Source organism: Cimex lectularius, unplaced genomic scaffold (assembly GCF_000648675.2).
Source record: "Cimex lectularius strain Harlan isolate CLEC.00 unplaced genomic scaffold, Clec_2.1 scaffold12, whole genome shotgun sequence".
In the NCBI taxonomy this organism is placed as follows: domain Eukaryota; kingdom Metazoa; phylum Arthropoda; class Insecta; order Hemiptera; family Cimicidae; genus Cimex; species Cimex lectularius.
Window position 1 is genome coordinate 1,130,915 of NW_019392875.1, and position 19,422 is coordinate 1,150,336.

Below are 19,422 nucleotides of genomic sequence, written 5' to 3' on the forward strand. Positions count from 1 at the left end.
TGTATGCAAATCCAGTAGGTGGACTGTAATTCAACCTCTTTGGTCGAATAATTAATGCATATTTTATCCATATTCTATTAATACTCGGTTTTTCTTGGAAAATGGTTTATAATTGCTTCCATTATAACGAGAATGAAATGTAATATGTAGTAATACCAATTTTTCATTAGGTGATAGGCTTAAATTGCAAATCCACGAATAGGAGATATCATCTGCTGAGCTTAGAATAAACATCTGCGTAAAGGTCAAGCAGTTCTTTTCATCACGAACTTAACGATACGATTACGCCTTAACATTTAAAGCTGGTGTGCTTGAAACGAACCAACATGCCATTTAAAATGAGATTAAAACAATAAACTATTTTCCGAGGACATGGCGAATAACTGCAAATCGTAATGTTTAAGTGTTAAAGATTAATAATATAGTCTAATCCTAAAGATCATTGCAAACTACTTTATAAAATATGAATGTTTCCTATTATTCTGAATTGTATCGAAATATTGTAGGATTACCTTCTAGAAGTCCTTTTTTCAAGATTTATCTGACTGTAATGTGAAATCGGCCGAATATCTGTATTATTTTTTAATTATCTTGAGAGCTTTATTTAATTATATGTTTCTTTATTCTCGCTACCCTTCAGCATTATGTTCAGTTTCTTCTGAATCCTTCTGAGAATTTACCGAATGTTTTCTAGAATTGTGTGGTGTTTAGTGACCGTTAGTTATTGATTATTTGGAGATCGTGAGATGCGGTCTGGTATGAAGTAGGTTTAGAAAAAACATTTTCTTTATCGTACCGTCGTTTCGATCTTTATTGATATCATCCTTCAGTGCTCAAAGTGTTGGGCACTCTCAACACGACACACAATAATGACACATCTATCCAGAAAACAAACACTTTGAGTCCTGAAGATGATCTCAATAAAGATCGAAACGTCGGTTCGATAAAGAATATGTTTTTCTAAACCTACGTCACACGAGACAGCATCTCATGACCTCCAAATAATCGTTTTCTAGAATGTTTGAGTACTTTCAAGTATTATTGTTAGACTATTTTGAATTCTTCTTATGTTAGATTAATATCGATTTTATCTAGATATCACTGAAATATCACTAAAATTATCTGAATCATCCCCAAAACTGACTTTGAGATAATTGTTCTTATTAACTCTAGTTAATTCTTTTTAGACATCGCTGTATGTAAGTCTTGTATCAGCTGTCTTTTCAGTCGTCCTTAGGACTGAATTTTTATTCAGCCCATTTTATCATTATTTTTAAGTTTAAGTGTCTCCTGTACAAATTGAAGCGAATCCTTTCAAATACCCTCTTTTAATAGATGCTTGGATAGACCCTTTGTACTGCAGATGTCTTAACTACACCTCTCACTTGTTTCCTTTGCAGATGACTCAGTAGTAGTATCCTCTGACCCCGAACCTACATGTTTGGATGTGCAGAAGAGGTCATGCATAGTCGACTGGTGTAATGTAAAATAAGAATCAATGAAAGTGCGTCATATTTACACTCCGATTCATACCTCCTCTCATCTATCTAGTATAATACCAATCCCCAAGTTTGACTGCGGTCGTTACCTTAGGTTCCATGGACTCGCTTATGCGACTGAAACGCTAAGACCTAAATAAACGCAACGGTCTTCATATATAGGGGACGACAATCATCTGGAACGAAAAGCAAACCTTACAATCTACAAAATTCAGTTACTTTCCGTGTAGAACAGGGAACCTCTAAACCGTCAAATATTCACCTTTTCTGTCAATTAAAAGTCCTTACATCCTTTGTAAATGCTCCATATTACTAGTACTACCCTCCATAACGAGCTTAAAATCCCACATATATAAGAAGAAACAGAAAATAACCTCGCGAGCTCCTTTCTAAGGATGTAGTTAAGTTAAAATAACGAAGTGAAGTGCAATGGGCGATAAATTTTAATTATTTTCACTCCTCAATGAAATGTAAATAGTTTTTAAATTTGTCTATGCATGCACAATTCATGTAGAATATAGAAATGGCAGATTGTAATAAAGATTTGTTTGAAAATGCTCTATGTTCTAATAATTTGGTCAAAAATTGTATAACATTGTTTCAATAATTTTCTTTCAGCATTTCATTGATTGTTTTAGTCCTTTCTAAACCTTTTTCAAGATTTCTTTTACTATGACACAGAATTATATGACGTATTTTCATTATATATTTTAATGCGGCCTGTATCAAAATAATAAGGGGAATTTTAAAGAAAGAAAAACACTCAATTCCTTCGACAAGCTTTTGAGAAATTTTTTCACATCATCGACGTTGAAACTATTTCTAATAATGAATATAGTTAACAAATATAAACATCAGCTTACAATGTTAAAAATTATAGTTTTAACCATAAAGAATAATATAATAATAATAAGAAAATATCGTAAAGATTGTCCTGAATTTTTTCAGTTGAGCTTTCGAAGAATCTCCTCTAAAATAAACAGTTCTCATAAGATTCTCATAATATATAAGCCGAGATTTCCATTAATTTTTCTAGGTTCTCTAGTCGCTAGAAGAAAATATAAGCTCAATGGCAATCAGTGTTTAACAAAGCAAATGTTAATATTCGACTTTTAGTTAAGACTTATACTAGATTCTACGTCTACTACGAAAATTTTAAAACGCAATTATTTAATTTCCACTTGTATATCCAGCTTTATATTTACAAGTCCGGTTAAAAAAAGCTTGACTAACGGTGTAGGGACTTAATACGCCCGCAAAACGCCCACGCCCACGATCTTATCGCAAGGATTTTTATAAATAAGTGTAAAGGTGTATGCCGGTCCTTTGGTTTACAAAACCACACCTTTGAAAAACATTTTATGCAAAATTGTAAAAAAATTAATGATTAAAAGCTCGATTTCATTACAGTTTATAACACCTAAACCAATGTTTTTCAGATAATTAAATCTGATTTTGTATCTTGTTATAGAATAATCATGGAAGAAATAGAAATAACAGGTATTCCGTTAGAAAAAAGATATTATTATACATTGCCCTGCGTATTTATTGATGAGTGAAGGTCATAAATATTGTTTTTATTTAAGCAAACATTAAAAAAACTACTTCCTGCGGAAGTGTAATCAGAATATTATAATTTATTGAAGCAATAATACAGCAACAAATTAGTTTCTCTTTGCTTTTGAAAACGGATAAACTTTAATTAATTTACTTTATTGAGATCTTTGGCATTTTTATCATGTAAGACAAAGAATTTGCCTTGTGTTTTGGATGTTTTTGGAAGAACAGATAATAAGTGTTTATCTCCAATATTCGACCGACACGTTGTTTACCACGTTTTCTTCCGGCCCCGTCCTGTCAGGTATCATGTTTGGGACGGGCACGCACGCGGTCTCACGACAACCCTTAGCACATACCGCTAAAGGCTTTATGGAACGGGGGAATGGAAAAACTTTCAGAAACAGTCCCTTGTAAAAAGAATTTATTGGTTTTTGAACACCTTACAGGCCTGAAACGGTTAGAGAATGGCGAAATGCGTGTCAAACACAAACTTAACTCCAACACCGCCCAGGGCCCTCATCAGACGATTTATCCCCTAAATCTTAACAAAGGTCTAATTACGTAACTTTCTAATTTGTTATCTTTCTAGAGCAGAAGGAGGGTCAAAGGAGTCAATTAAGAGAAGGTTTTACTTTCACACAGCTTACTCATCTTTTCTTTCTTACCAGTTGGGAACTAGACGGCGTATAAGTTAGTCATTATGGGTACTAATTGTGCACTAAGTCGTTGTTTCAGGAATGTAAATCACGTATAGAACATTTTCCTATTTAATCTTATAGGATATATTTTTATATAAGAAACATCTTTAACAGGTGACAGAAAGAAAATACACATACAGACCTTGCCCTTTCAAACAATTCTTGTTCTTTAATTGTTTAAAATAAAATTTGTTATACTTTCAAATTGATCAACAAACAGCTTATTAAATATTCCAATTGATCATGACCGTGAAGTGTGACCACTTATCTTGGGTACCGTCCTTGCTCGCTTCTATACCTTCATCAGTGTTTTGTTATCAAACTATTCCAAGATATTCATCGAATAGTTGAAATCTAATTTGCAAAAAGCATGTACGTTGTCCAATTAAAACATCCTGTTTTCGAAAAGGAGTCTGAGGATTGCAAAAAACCATAGGACCACGTCTGATCATGAAATGCTTTGCGCATACATAATATTTGACCGTGTAATGTTTTTTATAGGTCACACGATATTATTGTAATTTTTACTTTAATAATCCATGCAACCCAGTCAGTGTTCGATATTAGTTCAAAGGTAACAAATCGATCTCTAAGAATAGTTGAGATAAAAAATACAATCATCAAATCATGTGAACACGATTAAGATGAATATTTATTCAAATTTCATATACAAAAATTGCATTTATTAAGTAAAACTATTTTTAACCTTCGGCACCTGAATTTAATTTCTTTCCCTCAGGGCCCAGTATAAATAGAATTTTCGAAAAATACATACTACATATTGTCTGTCCAGAAAACAACTTCATAGTCAAATTATCTACAAGGATGCCGCCTCTCACTTTCTTTCAAGGACTTAGGCCTTCAAGTGGTTTTGTTTGGCGTTGCTTTATTAACGTCGCTCCATATTTAGCATATATATCTATACATACATATCTTCAGTCTCTGAGAAGTTATGCTAACTTGAGAATAACTATCATCAGGACTACCACAATTTTGAATTAAAACACCACTGAATTTACTGATGTACTGCACACCTTCTCCTTAACGAATACCCAAACGTAGAAATCCTTGACAATAAAATCGGGGAATCGAATTAGCTACGCGATGACTATATATGTAATAAAATATACTTTTTATGATGTAGATATAATGTTCAGATAAACTATTTTAATAATTGTTCAAATAATATTCTGTTCTTTGATGTTCATTTCGTAAAATGATCACTACACTGGCAGCATAATTTCAGAAGTGTCCACACTAAAGAAATAAGCCACTGGAAACCATTTTCACCCGGTATTGTAGCCGTAAATAAAATTAAAAAGAAAGGCGATATTATTGTTTGATGATCTCACGAAAAGGTTTGGAAGATCAATACTGAATATTCATTTTACAAATTCCTTTGAACAATGTTTACAATTGACTTTCCTTTTTATTTAGCCCTGATTTTTTACCGTCATTCAAAGTCATACTGAATATTAAAATTTTATTTTTGCAGTTCTTATCAAAATTCGGAGAGATTAATAAAAAAACGGAAATCTTGCTTATTTTCATATTTTTCTTAAAGAATTATCTTTAAACATTTTTCTGTTGGGGAAAACCTATTATAATTAAAGTAAGAAATAGATAATAATCTCGAAGCCGTGTTTTTAAACAACTTCGGCCAATTTTATACAACTATTTTCCAACTCTTTTTTTTACGTTATGGGCTTGATCAATCATTCATGGAAATGTGTAGGCAAAGACGTGAAATATTGATACTTTCTTGTCCCATGGGAAGCCGGATCATTTCCTTGCGTTTACATGGAAAAGGCCGATGTGAAACATGACGTCTCGCATTTCACTTTTTTTCGCCATAACCGATTCAACATATGCAGCGTAACGGATACTGGTTTTTCCCAGCGGATCTGGAGAATTTTCTTACCGCAAAGCAGTTACTAGCAATTTCAGTAGATTTGGGGGTAGATTTTTCATTCAGAGATTTGGGTGTTTTTATCGTAACGAAAAATTATTGTATGTTTCTTTTAGCTACTTTACACTAGAAAATCTAAATAAGTTGTGATCTACTAATAGTATTCATTGTGGGGCTAGAGATGTGTTTGTTTTCGTTTAAATTGTAAATTACCTACATTACTGGGAATTGATCAATTTCTCTATCGTTTTCCCTATTGGCAGATGTATAAGAAATATTCTTTAACTTAAATATTCATTTAAAAATTTAAGCAATTAAATGTCACGGAGATTTGATAAAACACCAGTACACTTTTCATGTGGTGGTTATGTTTATTCATACGCATATATAAAATCTTTAGAAGCTTGTTTAGTTTCGTATAAATTATTTATATATTACCATTTGGTGATTGAGATCTCAAGTTCAATAGATTTTTAATGCTAATAGGGCAGGCAGATAGTGGGTTTGTTTTGGACCATACCGTTCACTCCGTTTAATACAAAAGTCGTGTATTTACGAGTGATCCGTTGCGAAAAGGACGGTTGTCCAGAGCTTCGATTTCATTAGGGAGAACATCGCTATTTAATGGTACTTGTTATTACTTTCTGGTGTCGGGACCGATCTCGTTAATCGTTGTCACCCCTTTATAACGGACGATCGCTGGGGTGGCTCGCAGCCCGTTTTAAGTGTTTCCGAATTAATTTGTTTTGAAGTGTCAATGTGTGCCACCCCTTTCCACGTTTCACACCTGTTACCCTCGCGAAACATACGTGGAACGATCTCGTCTGATTTTAGAACTTGACAGCCAATTAAATAGGATTTACAGTTTCTTCATTCTCGATTAACCGCCAAACGATATGTATAGTACAGACGTATTTTACAAGACTTCGATAGCTTAATGTATTTGTAAGTAAATCATACAACATGTAAAACAATATGAAAAGCAATCGTTTTGAGAAATACGAAACATTTCTAAATAATTTACATTTTATTTTTTAGTTTCGTTGTCCTCTTGACCAAATAAATTACTTTTCAATTAATTAAAGTTTTTAGTTGAGATAAAAATGTCAGCGAGCGGGATTCGAACCCACGATCTTCGGCTAGATACGCCGCTGCTCTACCACATGGCACTTGAGGTATTGTGACTTCGATCCACTCGGACACTAACTTCCTATCTCAATTCCACCTTTTGAATTTCCCTCCTTTTTGCCATTTTTGAAATGGTTTGTGTGTTTGTGTATAGATATTTTTTTTTGAAGGGTATGTATGTATATATGTATATATATTGAAGGGTATTATGTATGTGTGTATATATATACACATGCATAATACAATATATCTCACACCCGCGTGATTCAAAACGTTTTACGCTATGTTAAGACGTCTCACGTTAATAGCAACCAATAAAAGCATCGCTAGCAACTTCACATGGATTATACAAACAACTTAATCTGACGTTAGGACAAAGCTTATACATATATGACAGTAAAAATAGCTTATTCTTTATTAGAACCATTTTTCGAATGAGAGGAGAGCTCTATGGGCTAAATTGAAAACCCTGGCTCTCACCTGCAAAAGTAAAATGTTATGTTTTTATTCGGGTACGCCGTAAGACCATTATCACTTCCTAGCTGAATGTAGTGTTGGAGGAGTTTAGGGTCGATGTGTGGGGCTTGAAGCAATTGTCACGAAAAAGTGCTATTTTTTTTGACAGGGGCATCCGACAGCTTGGTCATTTCAGCCGCGAAGCACTAACATGGTACCGCTACACACTCGATGCAAAATCACACCAATAAATACATTCATACCTAAATACATTGATCGCACTCATACTATTTGGTGGATGGAGTACTCGATAATCCTCCATCTACCTATTCCTTCTAATAAACTAACCTAGATTGGGGTCGAGGGGGTAGTTTTATAAAATTTCCGCCATGGGCCCAAGTCCTACACACAACCTGAGAGGCGATGGAGAAGCTACTTCGCCATCAGCCCCACCCCATTCACACCAATAAATACTTTCTCTCATACAAGACACAGAAACGAAAAACATATTTTGAAGGCTATATACAATTAAAAATTCCCAATTCCCCTAAAAAGCGGAACAGGGGACTCTGAAACTCGCGAGAATATGCTATTGACATTTTAAATGGTAAGGATTGGAACCGACTATTTAAACATCAGCTGAATGCATTAAAACACAGGCAATTTTTCGTACCAGAATTTAACTATGTAGAAATAATGTAAATAATAAGAAGAACAATTTCCCTCACCCATTATATCTTAAATCTAATGCTATGATTGGTTATTGCTTTAATTATAATTCAATTGTCCCTATGTCATTATTCGTATGTTGTTAGTAGATTGAAAAAATGTAAATCCACTTGTTACATATTATTAACACTCCTATTCGCATATTTATTTGTTGTTAGAGCATTGCTATGAAAACTAAAACATAAAGATACATTACATATTATTGTTGTTTTTTACGAGGGCTCGCAACAGCAGAGGTTCAACCCTCGGGTTGCCCGTAAAAAAAANAAAAAAAAAACATTTGTAAGTATGTCGGGTTCGAATGCAGGGCCGCAGGATTCGAACCCGGGACCTTTACCTTACAGCGATGAGCGCCGTGTCGACGCTCAAACTGTTGCGGCCACCGACGCCCCCGTTATTATTGTTAATTTACTTATTTTGATGAAATACCTTATTATATATGTTGAAACATTCACGGTTTCATTATGATACGCATCATTCTCTTCTGTTTTTATTTTCGATATATGTACAATTATTTGATTTAAAAAACCATCAACCTGGCAGACGGACGAATGTTCGTTTTCTTTTGTAAATTTAAATGTGAAAACAAAAGTTTAATAAATTTACTGCTTTATTATTTAATTATTATTATTATTATCATTATTACAGATATTACATACAGTACTATATACAAAATATATATTTTTTTTAAATTTCTAGTATGAACATCTACATGCGAACGTTTGATGGTTAAAAATATTTTTTACGAGCCTTTAATTAATCGGGCTCGCGTGAATCCTTTGATCTGACAATTTTCAGGCAGTTTTTGATGGTTGATACCATATAAATCTACCTTTTTTGAAATAACTTTTATGAATTATTAATAGCCTATTTATTGATATCTATGTAGATAATTATATAAGCAAATGAACAAACTAAACGGTCAAATCTATTTTGCACAATTAAATTTTTCAGCCATGAAAGTGCTTAAATAATATGCAAATACTATTTTGATGATCATTCGCAAAAGCCCAGCTGTACATTCATCTCCATGGGAATAAATTAGTAAAAATATCCGGTCTCGCGGTCACTTTTTGATTTAAAGTCTAGTTAATTAATAATTGACTTTCTCCCATAAAAACAACGTGATGGTTCTGGTCTTCAAAGGGAGCAATAAATCCGTGATTAATTAACCGAGGAAAGTCTTTCTCAGTACTCTTACTTTTTCCATGTCTTTCTTTCCTGGCCGGTTAGACTTCGGCCCACGGTTATCGAATGAATAATTCATCGGACTGACATCCGTGTGAAGGATATGTTGCCTTCGTTTCTCCATTTTTAAACCATTCTCGCTCACCCGTCTTTGATCGTAGCCGGGCAACTGTTTCTGATGAGAAAAGCATTATTTTCGTGCTTTCGCCCAGCAGGGATTTTTATTTCGTATCAACCACTTTCGAAGAAATTATAAATAAATACAGTGATAACTGCTGCCTTTAGGCTTTTGTAAAAAGCAATCTTTTAGAGAGATTTTTTAATTGCACATACCCTTGAATAGCAGAGGTAAAAAACAATTTCTGGCGGTAAAAATTGGGTCAAGTAGTTAAAAATAAAATGAACATAAACATTTATACTTATTCTCTTGGCTATCAGTGTAGAAATTTTATTTAATTAAAAAATGTAAAAAAAATATCCCGAACCAAACGCCAAATCTTTTAAATAATATGCCAAAAATTCCAAGGAAATATCAGCTTTGTGCGGCAAACATATGATGAAACTCCAGCCATTGAGAAGATTGTATATTAATTATGCTGCAAGACATCATATATTTAGAGTTGTGATACAGATATACTTTAAATAAATATTAGAATATTGAATTAAAAATTTTAAAAACCCATAGATTATACGCTTGTATTGCGGATCAGATTTATTCGGAACTAACTTGATCATTGTGCTTATAATCGCTAACTTCGTTTTTTCTATAGCCTTCATAAAATCTTTACATGGAGAAGATAATATTCACCCTTTAAATTTCCACTCAATATTATCGTTATGGCTTTCATTTCTACATATGAATTTACGATTTCAAAACTCAGTCTTTCCGTTAATGTGGATATTTATTTTAGATAAATTTATACATGCGAATCTATGCATCTATGTAGAAAAGTTTAAAACTAATACAATATAAAAAATATATTAATTGGAGATCGTGAGACGCGGTCTGGTGTGACGTTCGTTTTAGAAAAACATTTTTTTATCGTGCCAACGTTTCGATCTTTATTGAGATAATCTTCAGAGCTCAGAGTGTTTGTTTTCCGTGTAGATGTATTTTAATACAATCCAAATTAGAATCCTACTCTTTTTTCACTATTATTCTTGATGAGATACATTTCTTGTCGGTCTATTATGAAATTATGATGATTTTGTGGTACAGCGCAGTAAGCTTTCGAGATTATTAAATAAGAGTAATATGAAGATTTGAATAGTGTTGGGTGTATGCCGACTTTCATCCACATAGTGGCGAATAAGTATAACAAATTATAAGTCCTTCAGATTCCGCTTCTAGTGTTAACTGCCAGTCCTTACGAAGTAAGTTCGGGCTGTTCAATGGCTTTGTTAGCGTTATGTGGGTCGGATGCTTCGCGCGTTCACCGCTAATACACGAGGGAGCACCTTTTGGATTAAAACTTCCCGAGTAAGTTGGGGGGATTCGGTGACAACTCTCGAAATCCCAAAGGGTCCGTGCACTATCGCGGGCCAAACGGAAACTACCCGTAACGGTAACGATCAAAAGTGAAACAAGAAAAAAGGCTGAAAAGTGAAACACTAATAACACTGCCACAATGGACACATCACTACTAATCATGAATCACTAGCTATAATTCGTGTGTGTGTGTGTTTGCAAAGAGATCATGAGGGTGAAAAGAGAGAGGTGGAGATAGATAGATAAATAAAGATAGACAGATAAATAGATAGATTAGATAGATAGAGAGAGGGAGAGGGAGATAGCAAGAAGGATAAAGAAAAAAAGAGATAGAGGGGCAGAGGGAGAAGATAAATAGAGATAGAAAGAAAGAGAATGAGTGAGACAGAGTGAATGAATGGGGTTTTTATTTGGAGTCATCGAATTCAGCCGATTTTGACGAGATGAGGGGCGACAGTGAGATAAAGCGAATAAGAGAGACAGATAGGGACACAGATAGAAAGAGAGAGAAACAGAGAGTAGTGAAATCGAGCGAGCGAGGAGAGAGAGAGAGAGAGAGAGAGAATTCAAATTAGTTGAATTGAAACGCTTTATTTACAGTACTCTCAGATTTAGGTCATGTTGACCTTTGTTACCATCAATGATTCAATTAAACTATCGATTGTAGAGGTTTTGTGTGTGTGATAGAGAGAGAGTGTGTGGGTGTATGTGTGTGTCAGTAATTACCATCTAAAGTTCTTCTCCGTAACCGTCCCTAACGTTCTTCTCTTTAATTCTGACACATATTTTCTTTCCTTATCTTTTGCCTGATATTTTTGGCATTCGTACTTATAAAGCAACCATTTTTCAATGCTGAGATGTCGTGTGAGCTTAGCCTAGCTACGCCGTTATCGGTTTTTAACCAGTTCGTGATGATTTAGACCAGGGCTTCCCAAATGTTTTAATCAGCGTTCCCCTTACACGGAAAATATCCAAGGGGGACCCTCTCATACAAATATTTAAAATTAGATACTTATAGTATGTAGTAAATTAAAGTTATATAAATTGGCCAGCCCATTGCTAATTAGGTGATGGAAGGGATATCACTATGAAACAAACGTTAGATTGACGTTCTTTAATTACAAAAACCGTAGCTTAAAAGTCAAAATGGGCAGAACGGAATCGATACGTACGTAAATTCGACACTTATAATTTGAACATTAATGAGTAATGAGTTGATGGGAAGAGCGAGGTTGTATTAGCCTGAACTAAGCTGGAGAAGGGTGTCGGGTTCAGTGTTTAGACAGCTTCGGTATTATGTTTTGGTAGCTGTATAGATAGAAAATCCAGATCCGCATATAGAAGTTGGGACAGATGGAAGAAGAACAAGTTTTGCTATTTCAGTGAGTGGTTGAAATTTTTTGTTTTCCAGATGGAGCCAAATATTGGGGTAAGTATCGGAGGCAAAAGTAAATTTCAAGGTAAAAGTAATGTCTATTAAACGTTCGTATTCACATGAAAATAGACTGGTTGGCTTTGTCGAAACGGAAAACGGTTTGACCACCCGTTCATGGTCTTGCAGCTTTGGGAAGTAGTACTCAAAGGACATCTCCAAACTTCGAAGATGTTCACATATTTCATCAATCAAGGTGTCGTTCGTTAGCTCCTTTTCATTTTCTTTAAAAAAATAAAATAAATATATAAATTTAACAGGGGAAAACACTCCACCTCTTCCTTGTAAACTTTTTCAACAGATTCAACCCAAAACTGGATTATTCTTATGAAGGGGCGAACTTTGTCATTAGCATCGAAAGTGTGATACTCTTCCCTTGCAAAGAAACTCATCTCATTCATTTTCATGAAAATATCTGATAAATAGTGGTCACCAGAGATGAGACTTCAGAACGTAATTCCTGTAATCGTGAACGTGCTTCCCACGAGACAGCCACCTCACTTTTGTATGAAGAAGCAGGGAACCACATAGTATTGTGAAAGGTCGTGATTTCAACGGCTGCGACCTGATATACTTAATAATTTGAAAAGACTCATCCAAATATTTCTTAAAAGATGCTGGCATTTGTTTAATTCGTGGAGAACACAATGACTGGTGCTGCAATACTTCGGTTTATTTTTTATTTTAGAAATCCTTCCGACTGTTTGGCCATTCATTGCTTTTGCACCATCTGTATACACTCAATGGAATTTCGTTAATTGTAAAAATATCGCTCAACAAATGGATTATTTCTAAACCTGTTACATTGGCAGGAAGTGGTTTGCAAGTTAAGATCAATGAGGAAGATAAAAATAGGTAGTGAACTCGCGAGAGAAGTTTGAGCGTAAATCACATTTTCAAGAAACAACGGCTTTTTGTATACAACATTGGAAAAATCCAGGGAAGAAGCAGTTCTCGATAATGACGGACCCCAGTATCAACAATAGACTTCCTAGCAAACCGATCGATCGACCGACCAATCAAGTCCCATCCTCCTCACTTACCTTATGTGTGAAAAAATAAACATCGAGTGAGTAAATAAAAATAAAAAAACTTTCGTTTGCAGTACTCATTGTTATTAGTTTTTAATTGTATTTGTTCACTCTACGTTTATTTTTGTTATTATTGATATATCTCGAAGTTCGTCGCGGATCAAAGTTTGGGAGGCCTCAATTTAAAGGCGATGTTTAGTTTCATATTAATTGGATTTTTGCTCTATATTAATTACTGCGTATATAACAAAAAAATTCAACTGAGATTTTATATTAGTTGAGGGGGTATGTTAAAAGGAAAATTTATAAAAGCAAAAGTTTGATAGTCTTAAAGGTAACTACGTTTTGCCATTTTGCAACCTAATAGATTTAATAAGTAAAAATGAAGTATACCTTCACTAAAGCTCTCCGTGGCCATTTCATTTGTCGCCGAGAATCAACTAGATTACACGGCATTTGAAAAATGGCAAAAAGGAGGGAAAATTCAAAAGGTGGGGTTAAGATAGGAAGTTGGTGTCCGAGTGGATCGAGGTCACGATAGCTCAAGTGGTAGAGCAGCGGCGATTCTAGCCGAAGGTCGTGGGTTCGAATCCCGCTCGTGAGACTGACTTTTTTATCTAAACAAAAAAACTTAATTAATTGAAAGATATTAATTAGTCAAGCGGACCACGAAAACTAATGTATTAAATTATAAACTTGCGATATGCAAGTGTAGCATCACGTAGGAGCTTCTGTATTGTACTTAAATAGAGATCGTCACCAGATAACTGTAATTTTGCGTTTATCGAAAGAAAAATATTTAAAGAAATACTTCTAATTTAGTATCATTGTTTATTTGCTGTTTATTGGTGTTTATACGGTTTGTTTGAGTATTTGTGAGTAGGTATTTTTTTCCGTAGGGCTGGTTCATTTAATTTGGTAATTTGCAACAGGAAAAGGGCTTGAAATATTGAGTGATTTACGGTTTTGCGAAGGAAATTAAGGTTGCCCTCCCGAGAGTAGAAAACCGCGTTTACGAGATTCTTTGAAAAGATAAATCGTCGAAAATCAGGAAAGCATTGTACACTTTACAGCCAAAACAGATTTATTTCTACACGTCATGATGAATCAAAGTTATACACTTCATTGTATTTGAAAAAAAAACAAAATTCAGATAGTCCCATATGCATAAAAATCCTATCGGAGTGACTCCTTGAAAGGCAATGATTCCCGGAGAAAGATTTACGACTATTGGGTCATGTGCCTTTGAAAAACAATTTGCCATCCAGCCTCTGGATATACCGCTAGACTATGTGTCAACCTCAAAAGGATTTTGATCTCGGGCATCCCTTGTAGTAACGGGAATGGATTCTAAACTAGTAAAAAAAATTAAAATTGTTGCATTTTATTATTTTCCACAGGAGTATAAAATTTATAACTTACTAGCACCATATACTGGAGTACAGATTTGTGTAAGGTAGATCACATCATAGTACACATCACAATGGCATGATGTTCGCATGCTGTTTTTATATTTTAATTGTAATTATTAACTTTAGTACATTAATACTTGAGTATATGCAATTTCATGTAAATTTATTTGAGTACTTTTTACGAAAGTTCTCCAAGGACCACGACCCTGATGCCTATTTGGGAGAAAGTCGCAGACTTACGAATTAGTACGTTGAAAATTGATAGCATCGAATAACGAAAGAAAGAAAACTTTTCCAATTGGGTCAAAGGCTAGAGTCCAAGGTTGCCGGGACAAGTTGTAATAACTTTCTTTCCCGAATGAGGTCATTCTTATGCATTATGCAATTTTTCCGACTCTTGTTACAGTTGTATTGCATTTTCTTTCCCGGTAGAGATGTGGACATTAAGGAAAAGTATCCCAATGAGGTTTCCGTAGAAATCGACTTTATAATGATTAAAAGAGAGAGGTAGACAGAGGGAAATGATAAGCGTTTGAAGATCATTCTGTGATCGGATCGCGCGTTTATATATAGGTCTGTGAAGCAAGGCTTGCACCACTCCTCCACTTCACGAACCTTCCGATCTGACCTCTCTCGCTCTCTCCTCATCTTTTGAATCGCTCCTTCATCTTCTCAGGATTACGTAGAAATTGCGTAAAGGACTACCGGTGTATAGTTAGAGATCGGGTGGATAAAAAATTAATCCGGTCGTTTAACTTCACCAGGTGTTCATTCCTTTCCATCGTCGGTATCTATGGGACCGATGCACGCAGGTGGATCCACGATCACCTGTTTAACTCGTTTATGGGAGGTTTCACTACCTAATTGGAACATTACAGGCGCAACTGTTCGAAAAATATCATCTTTTTCCAATGTTATATTTAATTTACCCGATAATTATTGTTTGTTTTGTAACATAATTACGATAATTATATCACATTTTAAATCACCTTCCTGCAATTCTCGCTGTATTTTTGGTTTTGGCATATTCAGTACATGTACGCATATGCTGCGTTCTAACTTTCTGCGCGTTCTGACGTACTAGATTAGGCTGTATTTACATGAATCTAGTTTGTCCATTCCTCATGTTAATACTTCATCATAATTCGAACGTAAATAACACTCGCTAAAACACCAAATAATAATAATAAATTAACAGGTATTTCTCGTAAAAGAAACATTTCTGTGATATTTTTTAGAAAATCGGTTTAAAAAATTTGGAATGCCAATTTGTCGATGGGATAAGTTTTTATCATCAATCGTCTCTGTTCCGCCCATACTCGCTTATGGTCTGAAGTTGAACTTTGTTGGAAAGTTAAACTGCACCAACAGCGAATGAACAGACGGGGACCCAGACACAATTCATCTTAAATGAAGCAGTATATAGGGTGTTTAATAGGATTGTTCCCTTCTTTATAAATTGCTTTTAAGGGTTTTTGATTTAAGCACGTATATATACACCAACCTCTATAGTTGTAACAGTGGTTGGTTCAATTTATATATTTTAATATGTAATAATATGAAAAATATAAGACTATAAAATAAATAGCACCATTTTCATACAATTTAATGTTTTCTTTTGTATATTCACTACCACCTTGCCGCACAAGTTTATTTTGTGGAATTTTCATTAACACATCACTTTTTGTCATTATTTGCACTTAATTATTTTGTACATTAGTTTTTGTACTGTGTCCTCTCACGTTTATTTCTTTTTATACATTAGTGTTTCCTCTGTATATATAGCCAGTTGAATTTTGCTATTAGAGTAGTTTTTAAATTTTGTCACACTATTGACTGCTATGGATAACATCTGTTTGCTGTTCGTGCAGGATTGGTGTTTTAAACTTTAAATTTTAATAAATGGACAGGTGGTGGTTGTGTGTTTTGACGGTGAAGGAGATGTTAAACTGTTTGGAAACTGTGCTCATTTGGATTGATGTTTTAAGGTGATGTGGTTGGAAGAAGAGCAGCCGACGAACGTGCAGCTGCGGCATTCGGCCTCGTTCTCGTGCCTGCCGCGGCACAGGCCTCATCGCACAAGGACGTCCACCCTCCCCGACACCGATTACGGCTTCGTTCAGAGGTACGGCGCTCTTCCGGAAGAAGAGGAAGAAGCCGAACAGAAGAAAGACACCCTTAGAGAAGTATTAATAAAAAAGTCCGCCTCGTTACTTTCGCCCGGAGGATGGTGGTCCAAAAGGCAAAAACGAGAAGACGAGAGCACGAGGAGGTGGAGGTCCCTCGGGGCACTGCTGAGATCCGCGCCGCAGCCTCCGTCGCCCAGGGCCCAGTCGTTCTACCTCCTGGAAGACTTCCTCAAACCTCACACAAACTCTAGTTCGGACTCGCTGGAACTTTGCTCGCCTGTGCCACCCCCGGTTCCCCCGCCCCCACCGCCACTCAGATACCTGGGATACAGGAAAGTGTGCCAGTGCAGACATTGCAGGAGGGACAGAGACATATCTGTGCTCGCAAATGATACGGTATGATGACCTTTTCTCATTGGGTGTACTAACTACTAACAACCTGGTGGAGGAGATGAACTGAATAAATATCTACTAATCTAATTGAACATTCAAAATTCTCACATAATAATCGAAAAGGAATGAATACTCAGAAAGTAAACACGTTATAAAACGTAATTTTTCTATTACAGTAGAAGACAAATTGTGGTACCAATATTTTACAAGCTGAAAAGGACTATTTCCAATTTTTAAACGTATAGTTTTACTTATCTACAAATATCTACCAAAAATAAATTAATGCAGTATTGTAATCGTAAAGTAACTGCCTTGTTGTTCAGCAACTGTGATAAAAGATAAATATTACAATTATCCCTTTGTTGTTAAGGCAGTGTCATGAATGCGTTTACATAAAGCTGGGATAACCTTGGTCACTTGGTAAAGTTTTGTTCAAATTTTCTCGACGCTTTCATCGATGACGAGGATGATGAACGTAATTGCTTAAGGTCAACGGCAGACGAATCATGCTCTTCACATTCATAAGCTTCAGACCCTTCTAATTTCTTGGCTTTGCTGTGCCCCCACCCATTTTTGCGGATAAATAAATCATCTCATCCTCAGTTTAGTTTTCTCGATCACTAGCGACGTCGTTAAAATGATGGTGGAAAGAGGAGACAAAATCTTTTTCCCCTTCCTAAGAGCCCGTCAGGTATTATATGAAAATAAATAAAAACAAGCCTTACTAAGCTAATACGTTTATTCGTTTATTCAAGATACTTTCGAGTATAGACAGGAAAAAAATAAGAATTTTAAAAAATTCCCTTGACTTGGCAATGATTAAACTTGATATACCTATAATTATGCATAAACATATAGGCCATAGGCCATAAAAACAATGATATGATCATTTATTTTTTTTTTGCAGAAAATGAGCTAATTATATACAGGGTGCCCTTTTTAGATAGTTGAATTTTTCTCGGACCAATGACGCTATAAAAATAAAAAATAGTTTCAAATTTTCACTTTTTTTTGGAGAAAAATTATATAGGGTTCCTCAGGCCGAGTTCAAGTTCAAAATCTCAAATACGACCCTATTCACAGGCCTATAAGTTGACATAGCACTCATCGCTGTAAGGTAAAGGTCCCTGGTTCGAATCCAGAACCCGGTACACTAACAACGGTTTGTTTTTCCAAATCATCGACACCCCGAAGGTTGATATGACCTCTGCTGTTGCGAACCTTGGGGGGGAAAAGGATGGAAAACATACGTTTGCAAAATGTGATTTAGAGAAATAAAGGAATATGTAGTGCAATTCAGAAAACTCACAAAGAAGAAGGAAAAGCCACATTTTAAAACGGATGATTTGTGACGTTATGAAAAAAATTGCCTTGTAACAAATGTGGTACATTGCTTAATTAAGGGTGGTTAAAAAAGATTTCCAGAAATACTCTTTTTATATTTAGTCTCTATAATATATTAGAAGTTAATTTATTAAGCGATCTCAGTTAATTTTTTGTCTATTTCGATTCAAGATCGCCATTTGTGTTAATCGATTTTTTCCTTTTCTCTCTCGGTTCATAATCTTCGTAAGTCTGGCGTAGACGTATTGATAGGCTGGCTCATTTTTTTTTGAAAATATTTTTTTGTGAAATCTTCCTAGTCCCTCACTCTATAAATGGCATATGCTCTTTGGGAAAGTATTTGTTATCATATCTAACAGGCTGGCTATTCTTTTACATTTTAATATTGATTTTATATAATATAATGTCGAAATGTAAGCTTACTTCATTTGGTTTTGGTTGTACAAAGTTTACCCAAAGTTATCTCATTTACAGGCGGATTTTTGTTTAATGAGTATAAACTTTTCCGATAAACTTTGGTATAATTTCACCATAGAAACTTCAAGGCATTTTGCATTTAAAAGTAGATACCGTAAACCCTAGGAAATATTTAGCTTATTATTTATGTATTAACCATAAAGTATCGATAAAAGTGGGCTATTTTTTTTTCAAAACTCATACTTTATGAAAATATCGAGCCGGATATATTTCATCCCTTGTACTTGATGTCCCAAACGTATTAGAACGGAATACAAGGAGAGGCACTTAAGATAATTAGTTTTTTATGGAATCGAATAAGAGCAAAATGCCTCTTCTATAAAATGTTTTATATATTTAGGTTGTGCAAATATTTTGTGTCTTTCGGCCCACACAAATCTTGTCTTTTTCCCACCTGTGGGTTACTCGAACCCGACGTTGACCAGAAAAGGAAATTAGACGCGGAGGTGTTCCGAAAGACATCGGTCGTTATGTCCACGTCCTGGGGAACTAGGCCTACCGAAATTCACCTATTGTTGACCGATGAACCGAATAAAGGAAGTTGCCAA

General features: G+C 35.0%; 1 protein-coding gene across 9 annotated transcripts in view; it reads left to right on the plus strand.

Moving 5' to 3' along the window:
* LOC106665834 (dual specificity tyrosine-phosphorylation-regulated kinase 4-like) overlaps positions 1–19,422 on the plus strand; it is a 348,487-nt gene that overhangs the window by 169,139 nt on the left and 159,926 nt on the right. For all 9 annotated transcript variants that reach the window (XM_024228925.1, XM_014392602.2, XM_014392603.2 and 6 more), the window contains one exon: positions 16,520–17,056. In XM_024228925.1, coding sequence (XP_024084693.1) covers positions 16,520–17,056 — 537 coding nt within the window. The remainder of the gene's footprint in view (positions 1–16,519; positions 17,057–19,422) is intronic.